General features: G+C 50.8%; 2 protein-coding genes across 2 annotated transcripts in view; both read left to right on the plus strand.

Moving 5' to 3' along the window:
• The window catches only part of CFAP77 (cilia and flagella associated protein 77), a 51,763-nt gene extending 34,992 nt beyond the window's left edge, over positions 1-16,771 (plus strand). Inside the window, exons 4-6 of the mRNA XM_042830948.1 lie at positions 6,953-7,055; positions 8,496-8,597; positions 16,703-16,771. Coding sequence (XP_042686882.1) covers positions 6,953-7,055; positions 8,496-8,597; positions 16,703-16,771 — 274 coding nt within the window. The remainder of the gene's footprint in view (positions 1-6,952; positions 7,056-8,495; positions 8,598-16,702) is intronic.
• Positions 16,772-21,010: 4,239 nt separating this feature from the next.
• The window catches only part of BARHL1 (BarH like homeobox 1), a 4,585-nt gene continuing 929 nt past the window's right edge, over positions 21,011-24,666 (plus strand). Inside the window, exons 1-2 of the mRNA XM_042830949.1 lie at positions 21,011-21,443; positions 24,022-24,244. Coding sequence (XP_042686883.1) covers positions 21,011-21,443; positions 24,022-24,244 — 656 coding nt within the window. The remainder of the gene's footprint in view (positions 21,444-24,021; positions 24,245-24,666) is intronic.

A 24,666-nucleotide genomic window follows, 5' to 3' on the forward strand; every position in this document is an offset into this window, starting at 1 on the left:
CTGCCCGCCTTCACTTTAGCAGTCCCTTTCCTGAATTTCACATCCCATTTTCCTTCTAACTTCTTTCCTCCTACCAGTCCGCCTCCCATTCTCTACAACCAGTCTTTATTCTTCACCAGCTGCTTTCACTGTGTTTCTGCAGCAAACTCATCCCTCCAAAGCATTTCTTCACTGCAGTCTCTCTCTCCAAATTGACGTAACTAACCAAAGGCATCAGTTACCCAGTACCTCCTCTTTCCTTCGTATCATTTGCAGCGGCCTGATGCTCTGCTGACAATTGTCTCAGTGGCCTTTAGCAGCTCAGCTGTTACACTGGGTATTCCTGCAGCTTCCTGGCATACCTGGCTGCTCTGTCCTTATCTTTCACCTTCCCCAAGAAGAGAGGTTTCAGTGCTCATACCTGTGCTTTGTAAGTGGCCTTTCGTCCCAAAATGCCCGTGCTGTTTGCACGCAGCCAGAACAAAGTTTAGAAGGCTGTCCCAAATGCTGCTTTAATACTCCCAGCATCTCGCTGGCACACGAAATGCATTAGCAGATTTATTTTTTGAAACACTTAAAGAGCATTTCAGGTCATTAACGTATAGCCCTGCAGGCAGAAAGAAAAGTCCAGCTATCCAGATTTTTCCCATGAAGAACCCATCAGGAAGAGGTGGGCAGGCAAGGAAGATGAATATTATAGCAACCCTTGATCTGCCGTCAATTGGAAGAAGAACAAATAATGTGTAAAGCCACAGAGCCTCCCCCACACTGGGGCAAACCAATGTTTTATGGAGGAAAAAAACAAAACATCCGAGGACTGACAAAGAAAAATTATAAAAATATTACATAGAGACCGAAAGTCAGGCTGAAGAGACCAAAAAATGCAACCAAGTTAAAAAAAAAAATAATAAAACAGGCCTCCCATCAGTTCAGATAATTGCATATCCTACCCAGCTCCACCACAGAAGACACTTTGTGCGTCTGCCACCATTCTCACATTGCTAAGATAAGAATTTCTATTTCAAGAGTCATTTCTTTGCGTTGGATACCTTCCAGGCTGCGATGTGCTCACATTGCTGTGCATGCTTTCACTGCTGCCTGGGTTGCTCTGCTGTGTGCCCACTGCTGCACACAGGCCTGCAGTGACCCTGAGTGCACCACACAGATGTTGGCCATCCTGCAGCTGCAGTGAATAACTGAATTCCTTCAGGCTTTAGGGTGAAGAGGAAAACAGGCAGGTCAGGGTTGGCCATAAGGGAGCTAGGAAAAAAGATCTGAAGAGCAAAGATTTCGATCCCTAATTGCTAAGTGCATTACGCTGAGTAGGAAATAATTCACACTCCTATACAGTCCCTCCCTATCAATAGGGCTGGCTTTTACAAAAAAACTTTTACGAACTAAAGCCACTCATTGCCCCTGTGGACTTCTTTCCCCCTGCAAAGGCAGTGGCCTGACCAGAGAGGTTTGAGTGTAAACAGGAGGTCAAGGGGAAGAGCTGGTCCTTCGATTTGTTCCACTCAACATTATGGTGTTTAGGAGACTTTCAGGGGGAATCATTTCCTTCCAAATGGAATGCCCATCAGGATGGCCTGTGTTTGCTGGAACAGCTCTGCCTCAAAGCCAGGTCCCACCTGGGTTTCTTGGAGAACAACGCAATTTCAAGTCAGGAGAGAGAAATTTACTGCAGACAGATCTAAATAACCTTCAACTAGATCAGCCACAGGGCATCTCCAACCCCCCAAAATCAATGCTAGTGCACAGATTGCAGCTTGTGAAGCTGGTTATTTAATAGGTCAGAGCTGGTTTGGTATCTTTGCTTCAAGACACGTTTCCTTGTGCGCAGTCAGGACTGTTACAAGTATACATCTCACTCTTGGCCTGAGAGGGAATAGTAAAGCAAATTGGTGTTCTTGTAACCATGTGTGCTCTTAAGTACAGCTATGAGTATCTGATAAATCTTTTAAAGTGCATGTTTACAATGGATTTTATTCTTTTTACTGTTCTGTACATACGAGCCCTCTGAGTAAAATAACAGATCCTCTGACACTTGGAAGAAGCCACTGCCTTATTGGCTGCCCACAGTGAAATAATTTATATTGGTGTTCGTCCAAATTACAAGGATTGTAAAGAAAGTCCAGAATTCAGAGTAATCAGTGCTTCAGTGCATGGATCCCACTGCTGCCACGCAGGTGAGACACCCACTATTTCAATGAGAGTTTGCAAAGACTGCAAAAAAAATTGGTCCCCAAGTGTTTTCTACCAATTTTTCTCTTGTTATTTTCTTCAGTGGTTAATGGAAAGCGAGGACAAGTGGAGATCATTTAAAAATGATCTTTTGGGCCTCTCCATGGGTTTATTGCCAGGACCTATTTAGAAGAGCATAAAACTGTAAGGGGCCTATAACATTGCTGTATAGTCCATGAGCTTCCTAGGAAAATGAAGAGCCATTCCATTCGTGCTCTGCTTGTTTCTCCATCCTTCCCTCTTCTTGCAAACACGCATGCACGTGTGCGCAGGGACTTCTGGAGCTGCTAATTGAATTCATTTTTGTGAAAGCGTTAACAAATTGTAAGTGACCTTTTATACAAATTTCAAAGTCAAGAATTCACCCCTAACTGCATACCCCTCTTCTGCCATTCACTGTTATGCAAAACCCACAAACAATTAAAAGAAATAACAAAGAGCCCAGCGGCCCTCTTTCCTAATTAGCTGCAGGAGGCAATGCTGGGGAGTGTGGCTAAGTGCTTCAATTACCTCGGCCCTCCTCGTTGCCCTTGTTAGAGCAGACAGGTCCACTGGCCAAAGGGGAACAATTAAGGCAAGGCAGATCCAGGCAGTTTGCAAGGGGATGCAGGGCCGAGCCGGCGCTCGCAGAAGGGCCAGAGCTGTAATCATGCCCCAGATTCCTGCTGGGCTACACAGAGACAAATTAATGGTAGATAGATTGCTAGCTCCAGCCCATCAGTAACAAGGGAGGAAGGGAGACAATATAGCAGTACAAGGGAACTGTAATCAGAGTTTTCCTGTACTGTAAATCCCTTTCAGGGCAGAGGGAGCTGAGCACTCATGTCTCAGAGCTGCGTGCACTGGCGGAACCCCAAAGCCTGGAGCTGAATCACAGATTCCAGCCTGTGCTTTATTTGCTGAAGATAATCTGTGCTGGCTGTGCTGAGGAGCTCCACAAAGACACTGGGACCAAACTGGTTCCCAGCAAGGGACTGATCTGAGCTGCTGGGAGACAGATTGGCTGTCTGAGCCCCAGCCACAGAGAAGGGAGGGGAACACCACAGACAGAACCACCTCAGGACAAAACCTTCCATCATGAGATCTGCATGGACTAGACACAAAAGTGATGCCCCCTATGCTGTCTCCTCTGTGCACCAAAGACCCCTAAAGAGAGATCCTTTCCATGCAAAGCCCACCAACCTCTCAAGAATCAGTTAAAATTTCAGGATGACTTGGTGACCGAGCAACACGGCTTCAATAAAAAGAACACTGATGGCATGATTTCTCTGTTGCACAAACACCCGTACTGCATTGCTATTGCCCACTGCTGTGGAGCTGCCATTGAGTTTAGGGCACACACACCCAACTCCTGGGAGCAGCACTCCCACCATACACTGACCATCAGCAAGAACACTGCTGCACTGGCTGGAGCCTACCAGGAAACCCAAGGGCTGAAGTTTGTTCTAATTACGAGCCCTTTTGTTGTTGAGTAATGCAAGAACAAAGCGATCGCAAGTCAAGTTTTTACCCATTTACAACTCCACAATCCAACTGATTGCATCCTTTAAGCCAGTGTGAAAACCCTCCCAGAGCAAAGCCCTTTGTACCCACTTTTGCCAGGTACCTTTTTTCCCCGCTGCTGTAGAAACCTTTGAAAGTAAGTTTGAGGGGAGACTGACAACCTTGAAACCTCAAGAGCAGCATGGCATTGACGGGTGCTGCTCTCAGAGCCAAGTATTATAGATAGATTTTAATTTCATTTTAACAAAATAGCTGTCTCCAGTGGAAGCAGCATCAAGAGCTAAATGAGGACCCATCTTGAGCTGAATCACGTTGAACAGACCTCGGCGCTGTCATTGATTTTCTGGGAAGAAAAAAAATGCCTCTGGCTACTAAACCAAATTAGTAGTCACTGATGACCAATTATTTTGCCCCACTGTGAACGGAGAGGCGTACTAAAATTCCAGTTTGTCAGACCCAAGGCTCTCTTCTCAAACACCTTTCAACGAGCGTGTACCAAAAGTCCCTCAGATGCTTCTGACGCCTTCCTGTTTTCGGCAACTTCTCCTTCTGCAAAGTTTTAATGAGCTGCTGCTCTGAGGACGGCCTGCCAGAAAGGGACTCCCTCCCAACTCGGTGGAACACTATTTGGCATGCCGCACAAATCACAGCTGTCAGAATTTATACACACATACACAAAAAAAGTGTCAGCCTAATGTTTGCAAATTATAATTACCATTTCCCTTGCATGTCCCTGGTGCCTTCATTTTAGATAAATCCCAGCTCTGAGGTATCAGCTGCAAAGCACTGAAGGCTCACATTGAATAGAATAGATTTAACTAGTTTGTAGCTCATTTAAGGCCTACACTGTTTTATTTTAATATTGTTAATACTTTATTATACTTTTTAACATTGTTTTCACAGTAAAATAGCCTATTAGGAGGCTGCAGCTCCTTTTCCAAGAGATTTCTGGCAGGCTAACGCCCCACATTGTGTAACCAAGTAAGCAGGCTCTTGTCACTTCAGTCGAAAATAGGTCTGTACCCTCACTCTTGAAAGTAAATTAGAGAGAAAGTCTATTAAAGAGACAGGAATTGTTTCAGGGATAATAGTTTTGAAAATGTGCATAGATAAATTTTAAAATATTTAGGAAATGTCAACATTAGAAGTGGCTCCAACTATTTGACTATAAAAGGAGGTGGCTGATTATTTTTTTTCCCCCACAATTATAAATAATTTGTTACATCCTATCAGAACTTCTCTCCCTCTCCTTTCTGTGGCACAGTGCTTGTGCCAAAGCAAGGAGATCTGAGGGGCTGGGAATGAGACAGGTTTTAATCCACAATGCATTTTCAGCAGATGCTTCCCCCCTCCCCACAGCATCCACAGACAGTAACAGCAAAAGCCTCCCAGTGCAGAGGGTGACATCTGGGCAGGGTGACAGGACACATCAGCAGCCCCTAAGCAAGCTGAGGTGTGGGGACATGTTCCTATGGGCCAGCTGCAAAGGCGATGTACCATCACACTGCCAAGCAGCGCTGGTAGCAAGGCCACAACTCCCCATCCACCCCACTGGGATCAGCGTTTGACCTACAAAGACAAAGCTTCCTCCCTGAAATTTCTCCTGCAGCTTTAGTGGAGGAAGCGTGCTCCTCAATATCCCTTCTCTTCCTTGCTCCCTCAATAAGAAAAGCCAGATGAGGGGTCACATCCCACAGCCCAGCAGAACCCACACATTTAAATAGGACACAAGTCACTCCTACTAATTTCAAAGAGGCAGTTCGTGCGTGCATTATTCCAGGCATGACTCTATACTTTGCTGGATCAGGACTTAAATGCGATTAATCACACGGCAGGGAAGAGTTTCTGAAGAGCATCAACCCAAATGTGTCCTTTCAAGCATTTACGTACAAGCCAGCTGTGGACTAATCAGTCACCAACTGGCTGGCCCATCAGAGATGGTAAAGTCACCTCCATAGAGATGTGAAAACACACAGCTATCATAAAAATCCAGGATCAAACCACCATCCTCAAGGGCTCCATGTCTTCCTGCATCCCTCCCTGTTCCTGCACTTCAGGACATCTCCTGCCTCGGAGAGCCAAGGAAACCAGCCTGGGAGCAAGGCTCACCACAGGCTTGTGCCATAACTACCAACGTTTACACCATGCAATGAAACATCCAACTTCAGTTTTGCCATATCTTTTAATCCTTTGCAGATACTTTTGCTCAGCTCTGAGCAGTGTGAAATGCCAAACTGGAAGCAAAGGAAATGAAAAGGGGAAAGAGAGGGACAAATGTAGGTGTCCCCTTTGGCACAGTGGCTCTCCAGATGGCAGTCTGGAGCAGCAGGGCTGATTTGTAAGCAGAGCCTTGAAAAGCCCTGCAGCGTGTGATCTGTGCAGCAGGAGGGCTGTAGCAGGATGCTCTTCTGATATGAATGCCCCCTGGGATGCGTGTTGCTGGATTGCCCATTCAGTATCATTAGAAAACACAACCACAGATTAGGCTGTTCTGAAGCATGTGGACAGCACGTGGGTGGCAAAGGGGACTCCTTTAATTGCAGCAGAAGTTATTCTGAAGACAAGTCATTTCTAATTTCTGCTGTAATGGACTCCCCCTTTGCCAGGGTCCCTGAGCTACTGTAGAGGACCCTTGCAAAGCTCTGAGAAAAAGTTTAAAGGAATTTGAGTTGTTTCCACTGCACATCGGTGGCATTTTGCATTTCTCAGTTTCTCTGTCCAGCTCACTGGTGTCTTGCAGTTGGCCTGGTCAGGTGGGGAAAGCACTGCCTTGTGTTAGGAGCAGCAGCTGAAGGCACTGCAGCTACAGGTATGAGTAGACCTGATGGTTCCAAAGTCAGTGGCTGCTACTGAGATGAGAAAGTCCCTCCCCAACAAGATGTGCAAGGACAAGGACTGATAAAATTCAAGCTAGACATCCTCCATCACCTCCTCCCTTGGGTATTCTGTTTGCTTCTGGGGGAGAAGAATAGCACCAGAACTGGTGATAAGCAATATGCTGTCCTCAAGGCAAGAACCCTGCTGCTCCACTGCTGCCACTGCCAGTTCTACCTCCTGCAGTTTCTGATTAAAGCATCCTCACCTGGCAGGAGCAAGCCTCAATAAGTCCAGGCTACAGCTGTGCCTCTACTTGGTCACCTGTTACAGGACTAGAGAAGGGAATCAGCACAAGGAGGTAGAAAGGAGACCTTGGAGATTCTATTGTCATGTTCTGAATGTTTTCCAGGCCTTCCACTCCCCTGTTTGACCTCCTGCAACACAAATACAAGGAGCTGTGGATGGAACAGCAGAGAGCACGGACCGCAGCGCTCCGGCTGGAGAAGACAAAGGTAGTAACGCTCCAACAGCGCTGCTGCTTGCTACCAGACATCAGCTCCCACTGTCCCACCCACAATAGATGGGCTTCTGCCAGTCACAGGGAGGGGTTTCAGCTGGGAAACCATTTTCCCTGCCTACTAGAAGACAAAGCCTCATAAAGATCAGATCAGCTTCCTCCTAGTCCGAATGGGCCTGGCTCCAGCCAGAGCATGTTCTGCAGGTTGATGCTGTGGGAGTGAACAGCAGATGCGTGGGCCTGGAAGTGCTCTGGAGACAGAAGGGAGGCTTTTTAAAAGTATTTTTTCATTGGGAAGTGTATCAGCTTATCAGAAATGGAGCAAGCTCAGAGCAATGGTGCTTTGATGAAAGCCTTGCTAAAGGCTTAGGCAGCTCTTCTAAGACATCTCTCTGGCTATCATTAAGCATCTGCTTACATCAATATGTCTCTAGTCACGGGGTGCCCACCTAAACTCCTGTTAAATTGAAATGGAAGCTCTAATGCTTTTACAGTACTAAAAAGCTCTACTGTAACAAAGAATTTGGTTTCAAATTATCATTGGTATTTAATGCCATCCTCATGCCAGAAGCCCTGCAGATTGTCCTCTGGAGAGCATCAGCTCCGCTCAGGTTTCCTGCAGCAGTGGATAAAAGAATGGAGCAGCCAACAAACATTCAAGGGGCCAACATCAGCCTTGATCCTGGCATGGCACAGCAGATGCCCTCACCCCAAGCAGTTGTTAGAGCTGTTAAACGTAACAATATTGTAATAACATTTAAAAGCAGCCAATGACTGTTTTATTAGTTAATGACTCAAGGAAGAGTCGGGCTAATATGGTAATGACCAATTTCAGTGGGCTTACTGCCATCACAAAGTATGCTTTATAGTGGAATTGCTATACAGTGTTCTTAATTAGCAGCTACTTTATGAACGCACAAGCCGAGGATGTTGGAAAAATGCATCCCTAACTTATTTAGTAATGACTGATGTTTTAATCACTAAGTTCCCTCCATCAAATTCCTGAATTCTGCAGCCACCAATTACTGAGTTAAGCAACACAGACCTATAAACTAGACCACAGAGTGGACAGATTCCCTGTTTCAATTAATTAGGAGAGTAACACATCAAACAGTCAGGAAATCCCCCCCTCTGTTGAGGGTGGTGGAAGTGACTTTCCCAGCTGGTGATGAGCCATTGCTCTAGTTCAGGTTCCACACAGGCAACAGTCATCTCGCTGAGATGACAGAAAGCTGAAAGTTGGCTGTTGCCCAGCATTTCCTTATCAGTATGTTTTAGGTATCAGCATCAACTGCATGGACATGAAAGACCAGACGCATTAGGGTGATCCAAAGTGACTTATAGACTAGTAACGACCCTGGGATGATCATTTCAAGACACAGATGTGACATACATAACCTTGCAGCCATTTCAGCCTGCTCTTGTTCATCTTTAGACACGGAAGGACAAAGTGCGCGACACCCGCACCACGCTTCTCCGAAAAAACCCAGTGCCTCCAAAGGAGGAGTCCTTTTGGCACCTGCCCCACCTGGAAAAGGTATGAACCATTTGAACTTAGGAACACCTTCTAACCTCACCCAGGTTCCCTGGGAAATCTCTTATCTCACGAAGGCAGACATAATGCTCTTACCTGAAAGCTCCCCAAGAACCAGACCCCATAGCATTCCCACCCTGGACGTGCTTAAACTCCATTGTATTTTGGACCTGGAAAAGGGGCAGCAGTTAACAAATAAAGGACTTATTGCCTAACTTGTGGGCACTTCTGTGATCTTCATCAGATCAGAAACACCTTATTATACCTCCCATCAGTACTGGCTTTTGTTCTCTGTCGGTATTCCTGCAACTGCTCTACTTGACCATAACAATCAAACCTACCTTTAGATAGTCTAACATTTTATCAGCTCTCACCATAACTAATTCAAGCCACGCCAGATTAAAGCATTCCAAGACTGTAACACAATGGGAAGCACATCAATGACAGCAGAGCAACAAGGTCCCAGGCTGCACACAGTGAGGATTTTCTCAAATACAACAGCCATGAGCACAGAAATAAAGGAAAGAAGACGCTTACCTCCAGAAAGCCTCAGGTACGCAGGGATCTCCAGCAAAAAACTCACCCCTTCACTGCCAACCCTGGTCTGGGCAGGGGTGGATCCTGGCTCCAGCCCTTCCATCATTCAGTGCATTGGATACACCTGAGCTCCCCTGGGTTGGCCCTGCCTTCCCACCAGGTGCTCAATCACTGCTACAAGCCCCGACTTAGCATTTCTGCTACAAAGACTCATTTTCATCCCAAGAGTTGGAGGTTCCCAGAAAGCCTACACTCATGATATCTCCCTAAACTACCTGTTTGATAATATTCACCCTGAGACTGAGCAAAGGGTCTAGCCAGGCTACAGATGTGCAAGACAATTCCTTGAACTGATCCAAATAAGAGCTAAGATGATGATTTCTTATTATTATCCCAGCAACAGGATCTGCTTCCTGAATTCATCAGCACATCCTGCTGTGCTCTGTAATACCTGCGTGAATTCTCCTAGCTTTGTTTGTGGTGTAAAATGCAGGGAAACGTCAAGTGAAAATCTAGGAGGCATTTTAGAAAGGTAGAAATAAGAGTTGGGCAAGAGGAATGGAAAGGAGACACCAAAAGGTCTGAAAGCATGGAAGCCCTTCAGAGAGTTGGCATGCCAAAATCATATCTGGCATTGATACTATTGCAAAGAGCCTCTCAACCCTCTGTTCCAGCCCTGGTTCTGATGGTTCTGGTTGGTTTTGTTTTTGGGGTTTTTCTGTACCATGCTGTAGATTTTTAACTGCAGTTTAAAACAATGAAGGAGCCTTTTGACTTCCTGAAGCTAATTTACTTGTACAAGTTGGAGAGTTTCAACCAAGAAATGTATTTTGCACCACCTTGATGTATTCCTCTTACATCCTGTCTAAGACTGTCCGATTAGCATATGTCAGTAATCATTTATCCCAGCTGCCTGTCAGCACAAAGCTGCTGCTGCGGCTCGTGTCAGGGAAAGAACATGACCGATCGCTGTTAAACAGATTGTGTAAGTCACACGAGATACTGGGGCAAGCCTTCTCTTTAGAGCTCCTCTCACCCCAGACCTTTCCATCACTATTCATTTTTCAGCCTCCGTTTTTCTTTGTGCTTTCCCTTTTGTTTCATCCGTGATTGCGGTTGGATTCCCCCCACAGCCACAGGTCTCAAACACCACCTGAGTCTTTCTGTCTCTTCTCTTCTTCCTCCCTCCTCTTCCTCTCTTTCTCAGGAGCAGCATCCAGGGAGAAGAAAGACACAGCATCTTCTATTTTCTGCATTCCCTTCTCATTACCTGGAAGGCTCGCCTTTCCCTAGCTGCGGATCTAACAGGCACTGTTCATGTTAGAACTTGAATCAGGAAATTAATTGCTTAGTTGAGTTTCAGTGCATGATTTCCTCCATGGAAAAGCAAGTTCTCAAACATCCATAAAAGTGTACCCAGTTAAGAGCAGAAATACCCCAAAGGAAGCTGTTGGCTTCAAAGAATGCTTGATAGACTCCAAACTGTGCTTTAACCATCTCTATAAGTTTGGGTTCTTTCAAAGCAAAAGCCTTGAGACACAAGCTGGCCCAAACCTTCACCCAAACTCAGACAAACTCAATCAGTCATACCATCCCATCTTTTAGAAAGGTGACAAAGTGCAGCACTCCAAAGAGGTAAGGGAGTTTGTTGATACACCATTACTGTTCTCATGAAATCTCTGGACTAATCACTAGATCCATGCAAGACCTGGCACCACGCTAAAGCTCATGGAGGAAGCAGAAAAGAAAACAGAGAAGCTTCGCCCTTCCCATTAATTGTCTCTGCCTGCTCCCTGCATTGCCAGGGCTGCATGGCATTACCTAGTCAATGAGTTGCTAAAGTATAGACAAATTGACTGTTTTCATTTGGTTTCAGCCCCAGTGCCTTAGAATAATGGCCCACACCATTAGGCTAACCTAATGTGTGGTTTGCACACCCTCTCACACCAGGGGCTCTCCAGCTCTGCGTCTCGCTCTGCAGGACTGACCTGGTGCGTGGTCCCCTGGGCCCCCCAGGCCCCCGCTCATGGAGAGAGGCAGGGCATGGGGAGCCAGTCATGTCCTGGTGGGCAGTTCATTAGGGGAAGTTGTCCTAGAGGGTTTTTTACATTTATATGTTACAAATCCAAACAGAAGTTAACTCCTTGCTCACCTCACAAGGCATTCCTGCTGCCCTCCACTTCCTCGACCACCTCCAAGGCAAAAGGCCTCCATCTTGTTCCGCCTGCAGCAATCTCAGCTCAGCTCAGGTTCTGCTAACTGAGCTGGGACCACGCACCAATACTTCCTTTTTGTCTGCACTACATTCCTGGGGTCTATAAGAGCTCAGACACCCAGCATGTACAAAAGCATGTATCCTGTCCTCGTGTTTCCCATCACTAACATTGCATTGACCTTGGCAAAATGGCATCTCCAGTGTCAAATTCTGCTTCCAAACTACATCATCCCTAAAGCACTGCTGTCTGCAGAGAGCCAGTGCAGGGTGAGGCTTTGGTTGCCTCCATCTGAATCTTTGATGGCCATAATCCAAATCAAGAACATCTGATGGCCATAATCGAAACCAACACAGGCCGCTCAGCAATAGATTTTCAGGGCTCTGTCAAGTCACTCCAGAAGGACGTTTGTTTTTGTAGCAGCACCTCATGATGTGGAAGGACAGAATTTGCACATGTGTCAAAACAGCTCCGTATTCTGTGTGTCACAGACACAAAGTATTGGCTTTTCTTTGCTCATTAGAGAATCCCAACTTGCACACACATTCAAGGAGGCTTTCCAGAGAGAATATTCTTGTTTACTTGACCAAACAGGGGGAGGAAAGAAAATGCAGCAACTTTGGACAACATTTTTGTCAACGTGTGCTGCCTTCCCGAGCAGATGAAACGAGCTGTGCTCGATGCACGATATGAATAAGCGATAAGCAATTGACGAGCAAGTGTTCGGGTACCTTGGCAAAAGACTTAATTTGCAACCTGGCACAAAATCAAAGGCTCTGTCAACGACTGAGCGGCTCTCCCGCGTATGCCTTGCATTACCTGGGAAAGCTCTGTCAGGTAAATTTCCAGTGAAAGTAATTAGAGGAATCCCCACTGTATAAACTTTGCAGCAAAATTCTGGGCTCCAGAATTTGATTCTCACCAGGGATCCGATACCTGCTCACAGCCTGATCTTTCGTCAGAATTAACAGTTGAGGTTTAAGACATACACACAGAAATGTTCTGCATTTTTTTTTAATGCCTTACCTCTATTTTTGTCTGAAGAGCTGAACTGACAAGCGTGGCTCATGTAATCCTGCAATTGTTGCCTTGTCAGAAAAGCCATAGACTGTGCTTAACCAACCTGTGCTTGATCCACACAGCAGGATGGCTTCGCAGTGCAGCACTGGTCCTCCTGGGTTTGAGGGGGACAACAGAAATTCTTGGAGTTGGGGCCTGGATGGTACATAGACCAAAGCAAGTTTTCTGTCACCATGACACCAGATCAAACCTCTCTTCTAAAGTTGGGTTTTGGCTAAAAAATGGTCTCACCTGATGGCTGATCCGTGGCCAAAGTGAAATGAACTGGGGGATAACAGCCTAGCCAGGATTCTTTGGATTTTCTTGTTTTGCCTAACATAAGAACTACCAACAACACAACTGCTTGGAGCAGCCTATATCAGATCTCAGCAATGCATTTCCATGGCCCAGTCTTTCCCAGCATCTCTTCACACATACCTTGTATGCTCAGCCTCTCCATTATACCCTACTCTCCCCTGTGCCACTCTCAGTCCTTCCTTCACCTCAGAGGTGTGGTAGAATCATAGAATCATTAAGATTGGAAAAGACCCCTAAGATCAACTAATCCAAACATCAACCCATCACCACCACATCCACTAAACCTCCATCCTTCCTCTGCCATTGCACTGCTCTCCAACATCTCCTGGTTGACAGCAACAAAACAGCATAAAAAGAAAAAAAAGAAAGAAAGAAAGAAAGAAAAGGGAAAAGATATTTCAATCTGGCCTATTATTGAAGCCCCAGTCCAGAAGACCCCACATCGTGTAAGCTCATGAATTCCAGTATCAGAGTGAACCCAGCCAGAGACCCAAGCCTGTGAGCTCTGCAGCGTGAGGCACAGTGCAGCTCAGCATCCCCCTGTGCAACCTCACAGCCTGGGAGATCTCCAGCTGCACCCAAGCCCTGATGTCCAATGGCAGCACAAGGAGCTGCTGACACCCAGGGCCCATTGCTGTTGTTAGAGATTCAACTGTGACGGAACAGATGTGGGGTGCTTGCGGCCTCATGGGTTGCAGTGGAGTGAAACCACAAATGCTGTGCTGTCTTCCAGGTAGGCCCCTACCATTGCTGCTTCCTCGTACAAATCCACAGGAATGCTTTGGATTGAGGTTTCATTCATGGCCATTCGGCCTTCTGTAGGGACTCTGTTTGCCACCTGACAACTTCATTTCCATGGCACAAAAGGGCTCCAAGTCAAAATCTCAAACTGCCCAAACCGAGCAAGCTGTGAAATCCAACAAACGTCTGCAGCCCTTCTTTGCAGGAGGGAAAAAAACGCAAAGTCTCAATGGGGCATTAAACCAAGCATTTTCTGAAGCCTTTGCACACACATGGACCATTTAGCCCAAACTCCTTTGTCCTTATTTCCTTATCTTCTCGGAATTAGAAAGGTGGGGAGAGAAGACCCAGCAAATTCATTAAGCAACTTCAGGACGAAGCCACCGGGAAAAGCCGCGGTGTTTGTAACCCTGATAACCCAACACAGCCCTCTGAGCACAGCTCAGCTTGGACAGAATAACGTCTGTTTTAAAAATACCTGCCTCTCCCTAACTTGTCATGGCATTTGTTGACAACCCTATTGAAAGCCGCTCTCAGTGCAGCTGTGAAGGATCTTTCAGCACCTCTTTCTCTCTCCTAGACAGTTTTTGAAAGGGAGGGGAAGGAAGAAAAAAAAAAAAAAAAAAAAAAAAAAAAAGCCATCAATACTGGGGGAAAAAGGCATCAGCAGCCAACATCAGCTGATGAAGCGCCTCACCTGGGCCCCCAGCGCACCGCCTCCAATTAAATCAAAATGGTTTGTTTTTAATGGTCTTTTACACTGACAAGTGGGCTATCATTCCAGGCCTAGAGAGCTGTCAGGGAGCCGAGGCAAATCCTCCGTTGATAATGCCCAATGCTTCCAATTAGGAGCCGAGGCCGCTCCTGGCGCACTAACGATTCCCCAGCCTCCCCCAAGGCCCCTTCGGCGCTGGCTGTTTCGTCTTCCCTCTTCCTCCGCCGCAAATTACTGACACAAAACGGAGGCGCCCCGGTGCCTCCTCACCACGCCGGGCCCCGGCCCTGTTGGATTTAATGAGGCGATGGAAGTTTTTGCGGATCTTTCGCTAAATTCTTTTCTTGTTTGACAGCTGCTTGAGTGTTGACCTTATAAAAGATTTAGTGTTTCTCATTATTTTCTGTCAAGCTTTACAAGTGATAGCTTCACGGAAATCATTTGCATCTCGATGCGCGCGCGGCTCTGTCTGTACAGGGACGCTCGGCGCAGCTCTGAGTGCGTGCAGCACCCATACATTGTGTGCTTTATTCCCTCCTCCCCACCAGAAAGAAAAAAATCCACCAACACGAGGCTGTTGTTTTGTGTCGTTTTGGGAAAAGAAGAAACAGGAGAAGGCTTGAAAGGCCCAGGATTTCTCGGGCTCTGTAAATGAGGGGGGTTTTGAAAAAGGAACAGAGATTGGTTTCCTGTAAAGAGAGCTCAGGAAAGTGTTTTGTCACCCACTAAAAGCATTCGATCAAATGGATGATGGAGGTGGGGTTGGGTGTAAGGGCGGCTGTGTTGCAGAAGCAAGGAATGGTAGAAGTGGGGCTGGGAGACCCCTGGGCTGCTCAGTGCCTGCCATGCATCACTGCACAGCTGCCTCCTGAGCCCACTCTCCCCTTGCAGCTCCGATGTGCCTCCCATTGGGAGCTGACCTGCCTGACCACCCAGCAGCACCCAGAAACCATCCTCGGGACGCCGCCTCAGGGAGCTCTGCCCACCCTGCATTTCTTACATCTCCCTCTGTATTGGTTCTCCTCCTATGGACCTGTCTGCTCACACTGTGCATGTGGTTGTACTAATGCTTGACGAGGGATCTCTTACAGACCTCCAATTTAAAACATGAGTGACACTCATAAACCCAAATGAAAACAACACCCCTAAAGCTTTAATATGTATTTTGGGGGCCAAGTTTGTTTTACTGACCCTCTAACTCTTCGCAGCAGGGGCTGATGTTAAAGCACCCCATCTAAAAGTGTCCTGTGAGCTTGAATTTGTCAATAAATATGCAAAGAAAAAGAGCAAAACATTGCTTCTAATAAGCAGAAAGAAACTGCAGCTCCATCATCCTGCAAAGGAAACCACCACGCTTGTGCCTGCAACCTGCTACAGCCAAAGCTCTGAACCTGAAATTGAAACCAAGTCCTGTTGTAAGCCCATAGCCACATCAGAGCAACGGTGAAGATCATCAGCTGCCTCTACAGAAAGTACCACTGGGTTCATCATTGAAAATATGAATTAGAAGAATCAGAGATGTGGATCCATCACCGGCACCGACTTCTCACACCGGTCTGTCACAGGAAGACCTCTGACCCAGGGACACCCTTATCTTGTCTCTCATTACTGGCCTGGGACTAATCCATACACCTCAGGTATCCCTCATTATGAGGGGGTTCCTCATTTTTTAACGCAGCACTTGTCCCCTGCCTTACACCTGGTGCTTCCCACTTACTCATGCTGTGGCATCACTCACAACTTTGTCAAGGACTCTGCTAATTTTAATTACAGCCGGCGGTGGCTCAGTGTGACATTTCTCACCCAGGAGCATTGCACCAGCCTGGAGTGAACAAACTGCCGCCGCCTCCCCTGTGGCCTCAACTCAACCCCACAAAGAAACGTTGCCCTGCCCAGCTCCCAGGAAACGCAGCCAAGAGAAGCAGCTCAGCTGTCCCTACATACAGACAGCAGATTTTTCTAACAATCCCAGCCCTGGTCCCACACAGGTCAGAGGGAAGAACTGCTGCATCTGCAGAGGGAGGTCAGAGCTGGCTTGGGGGGCTCTGGGGCTGCCCACCCATCTCTGCAGCCTGGGCTCTGCCTCCCTCACGCCCTCCCAGCCAGAGGTTGTGGGGAAGCAAGAACATCCAGAAACAGCTGGCTGAAGTCAGGCACTCGAATGCAAATGGAAGCACCCGGATGCCTTCCTCCAGAGAGGGGGAATAGCAAAATATGCTTTGTTTGTCTTGATTAATGAGATTACTAGCAAGCTTTTCAGGGCAAAGACTGCTGTGTATTTTTACATATGCAAAAGCTGACATCCATCCAGTCTGAGCAGGACAGGGGGGAGGGAAGCAGGAGCAAGCTCTGCACGTCCACACGAGGCAGATCTATGGCACAAGGCAACGTCAGGGCCCTGATGGTAACCCCACTCCAAACATGAAGATGTGCTCACACATCTCAGTTTAAACCTGTATCTGCAACCTATTTTACTTGGCCAGCTGCTCATGTAACCAATCATCTATCTGCTCCTTTCACTATAGGTCGGGCCTCATCTCAGTACTTTTCCAGACTGTGATGCTCGTAAGAAGGCGCTCAGTTCCTCCCATTGAGAAGTGGCTGGGAGAAGCAGTTCCCTCCCCAGGGCAGCCATACATCGAGCTCAGGTCAGGACCTCAGCCAGCATGGAGCCCTGCATCGGCCACAGACATAGGATTATAGGATTTCTCAGGATTTAAAGAGTTGCGTTCATGCAGATGTAGCCAAATAAACCACATGTGGAAATCAAGGTCCTATTTCTGCCTGTTCATTGCTTCATGGCTGATGCACACCAACGCTTTTCCTCAGTACGACCACCACAGACCTTAGGCTCGGGGTAACAAGTCACAGTGCCAAGAGGGCAGTGCTTGTAGCAACTCAGTACACAGGGCAAGGACAGCCTCCTCCCCCGCCTGCTCTGCACAAACACGTTAAACCACATCCCGCTCAACACCCAGTCTAGGACAGCTCCACAACCCATCAGTCCTTCCCACTGGCTGCCGAGCAAGCTCCCCTTTGCTGCCTGATTCAGCAAAGCTCTTGCCCGTTTGCCTGCATGCAGCCATCCCAGCACCTGCTGCAAACCCTCTGCCAAGCCGAGGCCCCTCCGCAGAGCTCTGTGCGTGCGCTCAGCCCCCGCCGATCCTTCGCGCACAGCTCAAGAGCCGCTGCCGCCCGGCTCCGTTCTGTGTTCCCCCGCTGCCGGCAGGGCAGATCCGCGCCCCGACCTCCCCCGGCCCCATTCCCTGTCCCCTGTACCGGGGGGCCCTGAGCCGCCCCGCACGCCCCGGCGCTCCTTGTCCTGCAGTGACACCCACTGGTAACGCTGCTCTACCGCTGCCGCAGGCTCCCCGCCGCCCCCCCCCCCCGCTCGTTGCGGCCTTCGGGCCGATTTTTTTCCCCACTCCTCCTACCCGAACGCTACCCTCATCCCGACCGCTCTACTCTCTCTCACCCGGATACCCTCCGGGGAACGGCGGCGCCCCGAGGAAATGGGTTTTCAGGGCAGCTAGGTCTGCTTTGTAGGAAAACGACAAGGTGTTGGAACTGAAAGAGCTCAATCCTGTGGAGACAGCAGCACAGCACAGCATCTCTTCTCCCTCACCCCGATGTGGAGGTGTGAGCCCTGCCACGGCCAGCAGATCCCGCTCCTCCAGGGACATCATGACTGCAGAGCAGAGGCTGACAGGGATGGGGACACCCTTGTTGAATAAACCATTTGGGATCCATCTGGCCAGTGGGACACGGGGCAGCATGTCCTGGTGCTCCGCCAGCTTCACTCCTGGGACTGCTCCTAAGCTGCTTTTCAGCCTTCATGAAAGAGGGGCTGCCAGGATGAACCTGGGCTCTGCTGTATGGGGATTTACCCTATAAGGTCCTGCACAGCCTCAGGTGCCCCAGGGTTCTGCAGGATTCAGCTCAACCAAAGGAGAAAGCTTGCATCTGGGGTAGACCCACACTGACAGTGTCACCACTTGAATTAATGAGCTCCTAACTGCTGAATGCCGGGATGCCGTGCACTGGCAAAATGGGGGACACTTCTGCCTTGGAGAGTCCAGTTTTGAAATAATAATAATATTAATAATTCATTTTAATGAATGTCAGCCACACTGACATTAGGACATGAGCAGTGAGCACCTGTAGCTGCTGGGAACACCAAATGTAGCCACAGAGAGATACGGGGCCTTGCCTGGGCATGGCACAATACTGTGTGCACTCAGGGGTGAGGACTGGACCCCCCCTGCCTGCACCCCATAACTTTGCACAGAGAGCAGAGTTGAACTGGAGATCTCCTTGTGACTCCCTGAGGGCCAGTGCTCCATTCAAGAGAGGGAATGCCAGCATCAGACTCACCATTCGAATCAGTCCCCTACGTGTGTGATTATAACACAATACCAATCCCATCCCTGATCCATCTTCTGGCTCCCATTCTTGGCCCCAAACCCAACCTCTGTGCTGTTCCAAGTGCCCATTTCCATCCCAAACAGGGTGCTATGGTTGGATTGGGTGGGTTACCAGAGCCTAGCATGCTGCAGAGAGCTGGAAAACCCCATGGGGGTCTTTGCCCCGTTTCTCACTGGGACCAGTTGCTGTGCATCTCTCGATCTGGTGGATGCTGCGAAAGCAATGCCAGCAGATGAATCATAGAATCACAGAATCATTCAGGTTGGAGAAGACCTCTAAGATCCCCAAATCCAACCCCAACCCACCCCACAATACCCACTGACACATCCCTCAGTGCTACATCACTGTGGTTCTGGAACACCTCCAGGGACGGTGACTGCACCACTCCCTGGGCAGCTGTGCCAATGCCTGACCATCCTTTCACAGGAGGAATTTCTCCTAATATGAGAACACGGGGGGACGTGCAGCCTCGAGCCAGGTCCATTGCACCCCCAGATTTGGGGCAGAGGAGGGACTGACGGGGCTTTCCTCCCGTCCCTGTCCACCTGCGGGGCTCCTTTGTTCCCTGCCCCGCTCACAGCCAGCCCTGAGCCGGAGCGGAGGGCAGGAGGTGGGGGGCCCTGCCTGGCCGCTGCCCGACAGCTGGCAGCCGTGCAGCCCGGGGGGGCCCTGCCGCCTCCAAGCTGCCGGCCGAGAGCGGCTTTGGAAGAGGGACAAGATGCAGCTGCCCGGCCGGGAAGGGGGGAAAAGGAAGAAATCGACTATTTGAGAATTAAGCCGCAGTATCTCTCTCAAATAGCACGGCTCCACGCACGCGGGCGCGGACGTTCTCCTCTTGTCTGCCCCCAGGAAAAGAGCCCGGGAGGAGGCAGGAGCGGTCGGAGCGGTCGGAAGGTGGGAGCCGTGCGAGAGCGGCGAAATGTCCCGACGGGGCGGGAGGGGGAAAAGAGAAACTGTGCGGGGCGAGCAGCTCCAGCCAGGCCGGGGGGTTCGTTGGAGGGGTAATTGCCGAACTGACGGCAGCGCCGCCGCTCCGGAGTTCGGCACACGGTGGCCCCGCGTTTGCTTTTGCAAAAGGCTCTCCGCCCGTTCGCAACGGATTTCAACGAATGGATTCAACGAAATCCTCAGTTCCGAAGCTCAGCTCGGGCTCAGAGCTGCCGCCTCTGCGTTGAGGCTTCGGGAGGGGTTTCAGCACTTTTCCTCACCGTTCGTTTTTTTTTTAATTATTATTATTTTGTATTTCGAACGCTCAGCAAAACTTTCCCTGCTCGGAGCGAGCGGCGGAGCAGTTAATTGCGGGGAGGCGAGCAGAAAGCAGCAACCCTCCGTGTGCCCCCGACCCCCCCCGCGGCTAATCACCCCATTAAGAGCCCCATCAGCGCCATAATGACAGCAAAGAGGGCGGAAACCGCCCGGAAAGCGCGAGGACACGGGCGGCAATTAATTCGCGTTAATCAAGCTGCAAGGTGTCTCCGGCGGGGAGTGACAGCCCCCGAAACGCCTCGCGGCCAATGGGCGCGTTCACACGGCTGAGGCGAGGGGGGAGCGCTAGCCGGAGCGGCACAAGTTCATTTCGTTCTCCTTTTTTTAATTGTTTAATTTTGTGTTATTTTTACACCGCCCCCCCCCCCGCCCCCACCGTGGGGAAGCCGCTGTCCGAGGTGCTGAAGTCGGGGTGACTCCGGAGCTGTCCGAGGTCCTGAAATTGGCATCCGGAGTGACTCCTGGTCGCGGTGCTGACGCTTTGGCTCCGGTTTGACTCCGGTTCTCCCACTCGCCCCCCCCCCCCCCCCTTCCCGCCCCCCGGATCCCCCCCGGCGCTGTCCGAGGTGCTGTCGGGGAAGGGGGGCGCCGCGGCGGCCCGAAGGCTCCCACCCCCTCCGCCCTCCCCTCGCCCTCCCCGTTGATTTCTGGATCATTAAGTGGTTAAGGCGCTGCGGAGCCCTCACTATCGATCGCTGCCTCCCCACCACCGGCTGGCAGCCCCCAGCCCCGCGGCTCCGGGCAAGGGTGGGGTGGCCGGGAAGGGGCCCCGGGTGAGGTCGGGGTCCGTGCCCCCCCCCCCTCCCCACCCCCTCGGCGGCCAAAGTTTGACTCTGCCTCCCTCTCCCCCCTCTCCTGTCTGTCTGTCTGAGTGCAGCTGGGCGCGATGCTGAAGACGGAGCAGCCCTGGATGTAACACGCGGCGCCTCGGAGAGCCCTGCAGCAATTGTTGCCCGGATCTCAAGCTGAACTTCGCTCTATTTTTTTTTTTTTTTTTTCCCTTTTAGATTTTTTTTTCCTTTTTTTTTTTTTTTTCCTTTCGATTTTTGTTGTTGTCGTCGCCGTTATTGTTAATTACCAACCCGCTTCCGCCGCGCCCTCCCCGCCAATGCCTGTGTGAGCGCCGGCACCTCGCGGGGGCCATGGAGGGCTCCACCGGCTTCGGGATCGACTCCATCCTCTCGCACCGAGCCGGCAGCCCGGCCGTGCCCAAGGGGGACCCGCTGGTGGGCGACGGCCGCTCCCCGCTGGAGCTGAGCCCCCGCTCGGAGGGCAGCAGCGGGTGCCCCTCTCCGCGTTCCCCGGAGGCGGCGGTGCGGCCGGGCCTGGACGCGCACCTGCAGCCGGGGCAGCTCTCGGCTCCCTCCCAGTCCCGAACCGTCACCTCCTCCTTCCTCATCAGAGACATCCTGGCCGACTGCAAACCCCTGGCCGCCTGCGCGCCTTACTCCAGCACCAATGGACCTCACGGCGGGCAGGAGGCGGCGGGCAGGATCCCCACCAAACCCGGAGAGGACTTTAGGGAGAAAATGGAAAAAACCACCAGCAGCTCCTCCTCGGACTCCGAGTACAAAGGTAAGAGCAGCGCAGCCTTCTGCGGGGCCCCGGAGATAAAAGGGTGGGGGGAACCGGGGTACCCCCGAAATTCGAGCGGGCTCGGCACCAACTTGGGGAAACTTCGGGAGGGAACGATGGGGCCGTGCGCGGCGCGGGGCCGGGGGCGCCCGGGGGGTTCGCAGCGCCAGGTTCCGCGGACAGAATTTGGTTCTTTCGTTCCTATCCGCGGGGAGAAAGGAAGGGAGAACCGACAGGGAAAAAAAAAGCGAGGAAAATAAGAGAAAAGAAATAATAATGCTAAATGAAATTATCACGGGTTTTGCCGGGTATTTCCCCTGCTCCGGTAAGAAACGAATAAGAAAAGCCGGCGAGGTTGGATCCGATTTGTATTATCGGTGTTACTCCCGGTGTTGTTTTGGAGATGGTTCGGAAAGGAGCACGGCAGCCCCAGGGCTGCGGGGAAGCGGCTGCGGCCTCTCGGGCCCCCACAGCCTCCGCCCGGGCCGAGAGGAACGGGAGCAGCACGGGGGGGGGTCGGCATCGACCAACCCCCCCCCCGAACCCCGTCCGCCCGCAACCCCCCTCCTCGCTCTCACCCCCCAAAAAAAAAAAAAAAAAAAGAAAAACAAAAAACAAAAAAACAACACTTCCAACCGGAAAAATTGTAGGGCCGGGGGGGCGGCCCCGAAGAGCCCCGAAACGCCGGGGGGGCTCCTCGTTATGATCGAGGGACGGGGCCGGGGCTGGGAGTGAGCCGGGGGGCAGCGGGGATCGGCACCGGCGCTGCGAAGGGATCGAAAACGGCCGCGATCCTCCCCGCGGATCTTGAGTTTGTTTGTTTGTTTGTTTGCTTTTTTGCTGGGGGGGGGGGGGAAGATGCTGTTTTTTTGGGGGGGTTTCTTTACGCTTCCTGAATTGTCCCCCCGCAATTCTCGCAGCCTTTATCCCCTTTCCCAAAAAAAGGGCCGAGCCTGGAAAAAGCGAGAGAGGAAAGGAGGGAGGAACGGAGCGGGGCCGTCTGCAGGCGGGGAGAGAGCTTAAATGGGGGGAACCCTGCTTAAACAGGGGAGAAAACACCGCTGTCATGGGGGAAAAGCCTTAGTTAAACGGAGTGAAAACTCTGCATACATGGAGGTAAAAACCCTGCTGGAATGGGAGAAAGCCTTAAAAACAAACAAACAAACACAGAATAAATACGTTTTAACTAGGATTAAAAACAGTGCCCGATTGGAGTTGAAAGTCTTCGCGTAAATGGGGCAGCAGAGGAGGGCCGCAGCTCCTCCGACCCCTTTTTGCCACTTCGGACATCGCCTTTCCCGGCCAACCCCCCGAGTTCGCGCACGGAGGGGCAGCGCGGGCGCCCAGAACCCGGAACGGCCCGAACCCCGCAACTCAGATCCGTGCTTTTCTCCTTATGGCAGCTCGGAGCGGCCGGGGCACAAAACACGGAGCCGCCCAGGGAACTTTTTTGGGAGCTCCAGGGAGGCGGATTTACTTTTCCCGGAGTGTGGTGGAGAAACTCCGCCAAACTTTGGGACGGACCCGGACCCCCCCTCCCCCCTGGCCTCATCTTCCTTCCCCCCCCCCCCCCCAGCTCGCTGTGCCCGCTCGGCCGGAGCGGAGGGTTCCGGCTGAAGGCTTTCGCTCCCCGGTGGCTCAATTAACGGGATTATTGTCTTCCTACAGAGAGGCATCAGCTCGCGGCCCGCGCAGCCCCGGCCCCACCAACCCCCACCGCCGGGAAATTTAACATAAACCCGCAAACACCCGCGGACGCCGATTTCTGCCACCTAATCCTTCGGGAGGGGGTGAGGGAGGGCACGGCGAGCACCAACACGGACTCTTTCTTCCCTTTTTTTTATGATTATTTTGTTTTCTTTCTGTTCATTTTAAGCTTTTTCCCTCCCCCGTTTTCTGTTTTTTGATTTCTTTTTTTAACGTATGTTTTTCCTCTCTGCTCTTTTCCTGTTTCTCGCTGATGTTTCGCAGCGTAAATCCCCTCCGGTGCGCGCAGCACCGGTACCGAACCGCGGCCCCCGACCTCTCGTTAGAGGCTAAAAAACGGCCCAAGCGGGGTCATCCCGCAGCATTTCGTTGTGAGGCTCCGGGAGGCCGAAGGCTCCGGGCCCGGAGACTTTTCTCTCTAAACATACGTTGCCTCAGCATCTTTATTTTGGGGTTGGGTTTGTTTGGGGATTTAAAAATGGTTTAAATAGAAATTAAAAAAAAAAAAAAAAAAGGAAAAGAAAAGAGATAAAAGGAAAGGGAAAAAAAATAATAAGAGAAAGGAAAAATTAAAAAATGTGGGAAATGTATTTAAATAAGGAAGAGAAAAAGCGACCTGCGGGGTTTGCTGCCTGCCGGGCGGAGCGGCGCAGTTGGGGCTGCGGCGGCCCAGGCAGCTCCGCACCGCACCGCAACGCGAGGCCCCGCGGATTCGAATTGAGGGAACTGCGGGACAAACGCTGCGGGAATCCGCGCGGTGCCCGAACTCTCTGCTCCCGTTTGTTGCTACCGCGCTTTGCCGCTTTCTTCTGAGCGCGTTTCCAGTCCCTTCCTGTCCTGACTCGGCCTCTCTTCCTTCCTCTCGGCCCAGTGAAAGAAGAAGGGGACCGGGAGATTTCCAGTTCCCGGGACAGCCCCCCGGTGCGGCTGAAAAAGCCTCGCAAAGCCCGCACCGCCTTCACCGACCACCAGCTGGCCCAGCTGGAGCGCAGCTTCGAGAGGCAGAAATACCTGAGCGTGCAGGACAGGATGGAGTTGGCCGCCTCCCTCAACCTCACCGACACGCAGGTGAAAACGTGGTACCAGAACAGAAGGTAAAAACGCACCGCTCGTCCCCTCCCGCCTCACCGCGTCGGGCCCCGTCCTGCCCCTCTCCCGGCCCCGCAGCCCCGAGCGCAGCGGTTCTGCATCCCGCCCCGCCCCGCCCCGCAACCGGGGGGACGCGCACCCCCAGCCCCAGCCGGCGGAGAGCAGCGGGCTTCCAGCGAAACACAACAGCATAACACATCGGCCCATTAATAATAGATACCAATTACTGCTTTGGGCATCAATAATTAACACCCCTTACAGTAATTACACAATTATTATTATGATGAATAATTTACCGGGGGAAATAGGTTTAGCGCTTCAGCGACGAAACCGTAAAAGGGTTGAAGACATTTGACGGCTCCGACTGATTCACCCTGACGGCCCCGTCGGCGCTGTCCCCAAACCCGACGGAACGAGGGACACCGAG

The sequence above is a fragment of the Centrocercus urophasianus genome, unplaced genomic scaffold (assembly GCF_019232065.1).
Source record: "Centrocercus urophasianus isolate 14NV4802_14NV808 unplaced genomic scaffold, USGS_Curo_1.0 seq_34, whole genome shotgun sequence".
In the NCBI taxonomy this organism is placed as follows: domain Eukaryota; kingdom Metazoa; phylum Chordata; class Aves; order Galliformes; family Phasianidae; genus Centrocercus; species Centrocercus urophasianus.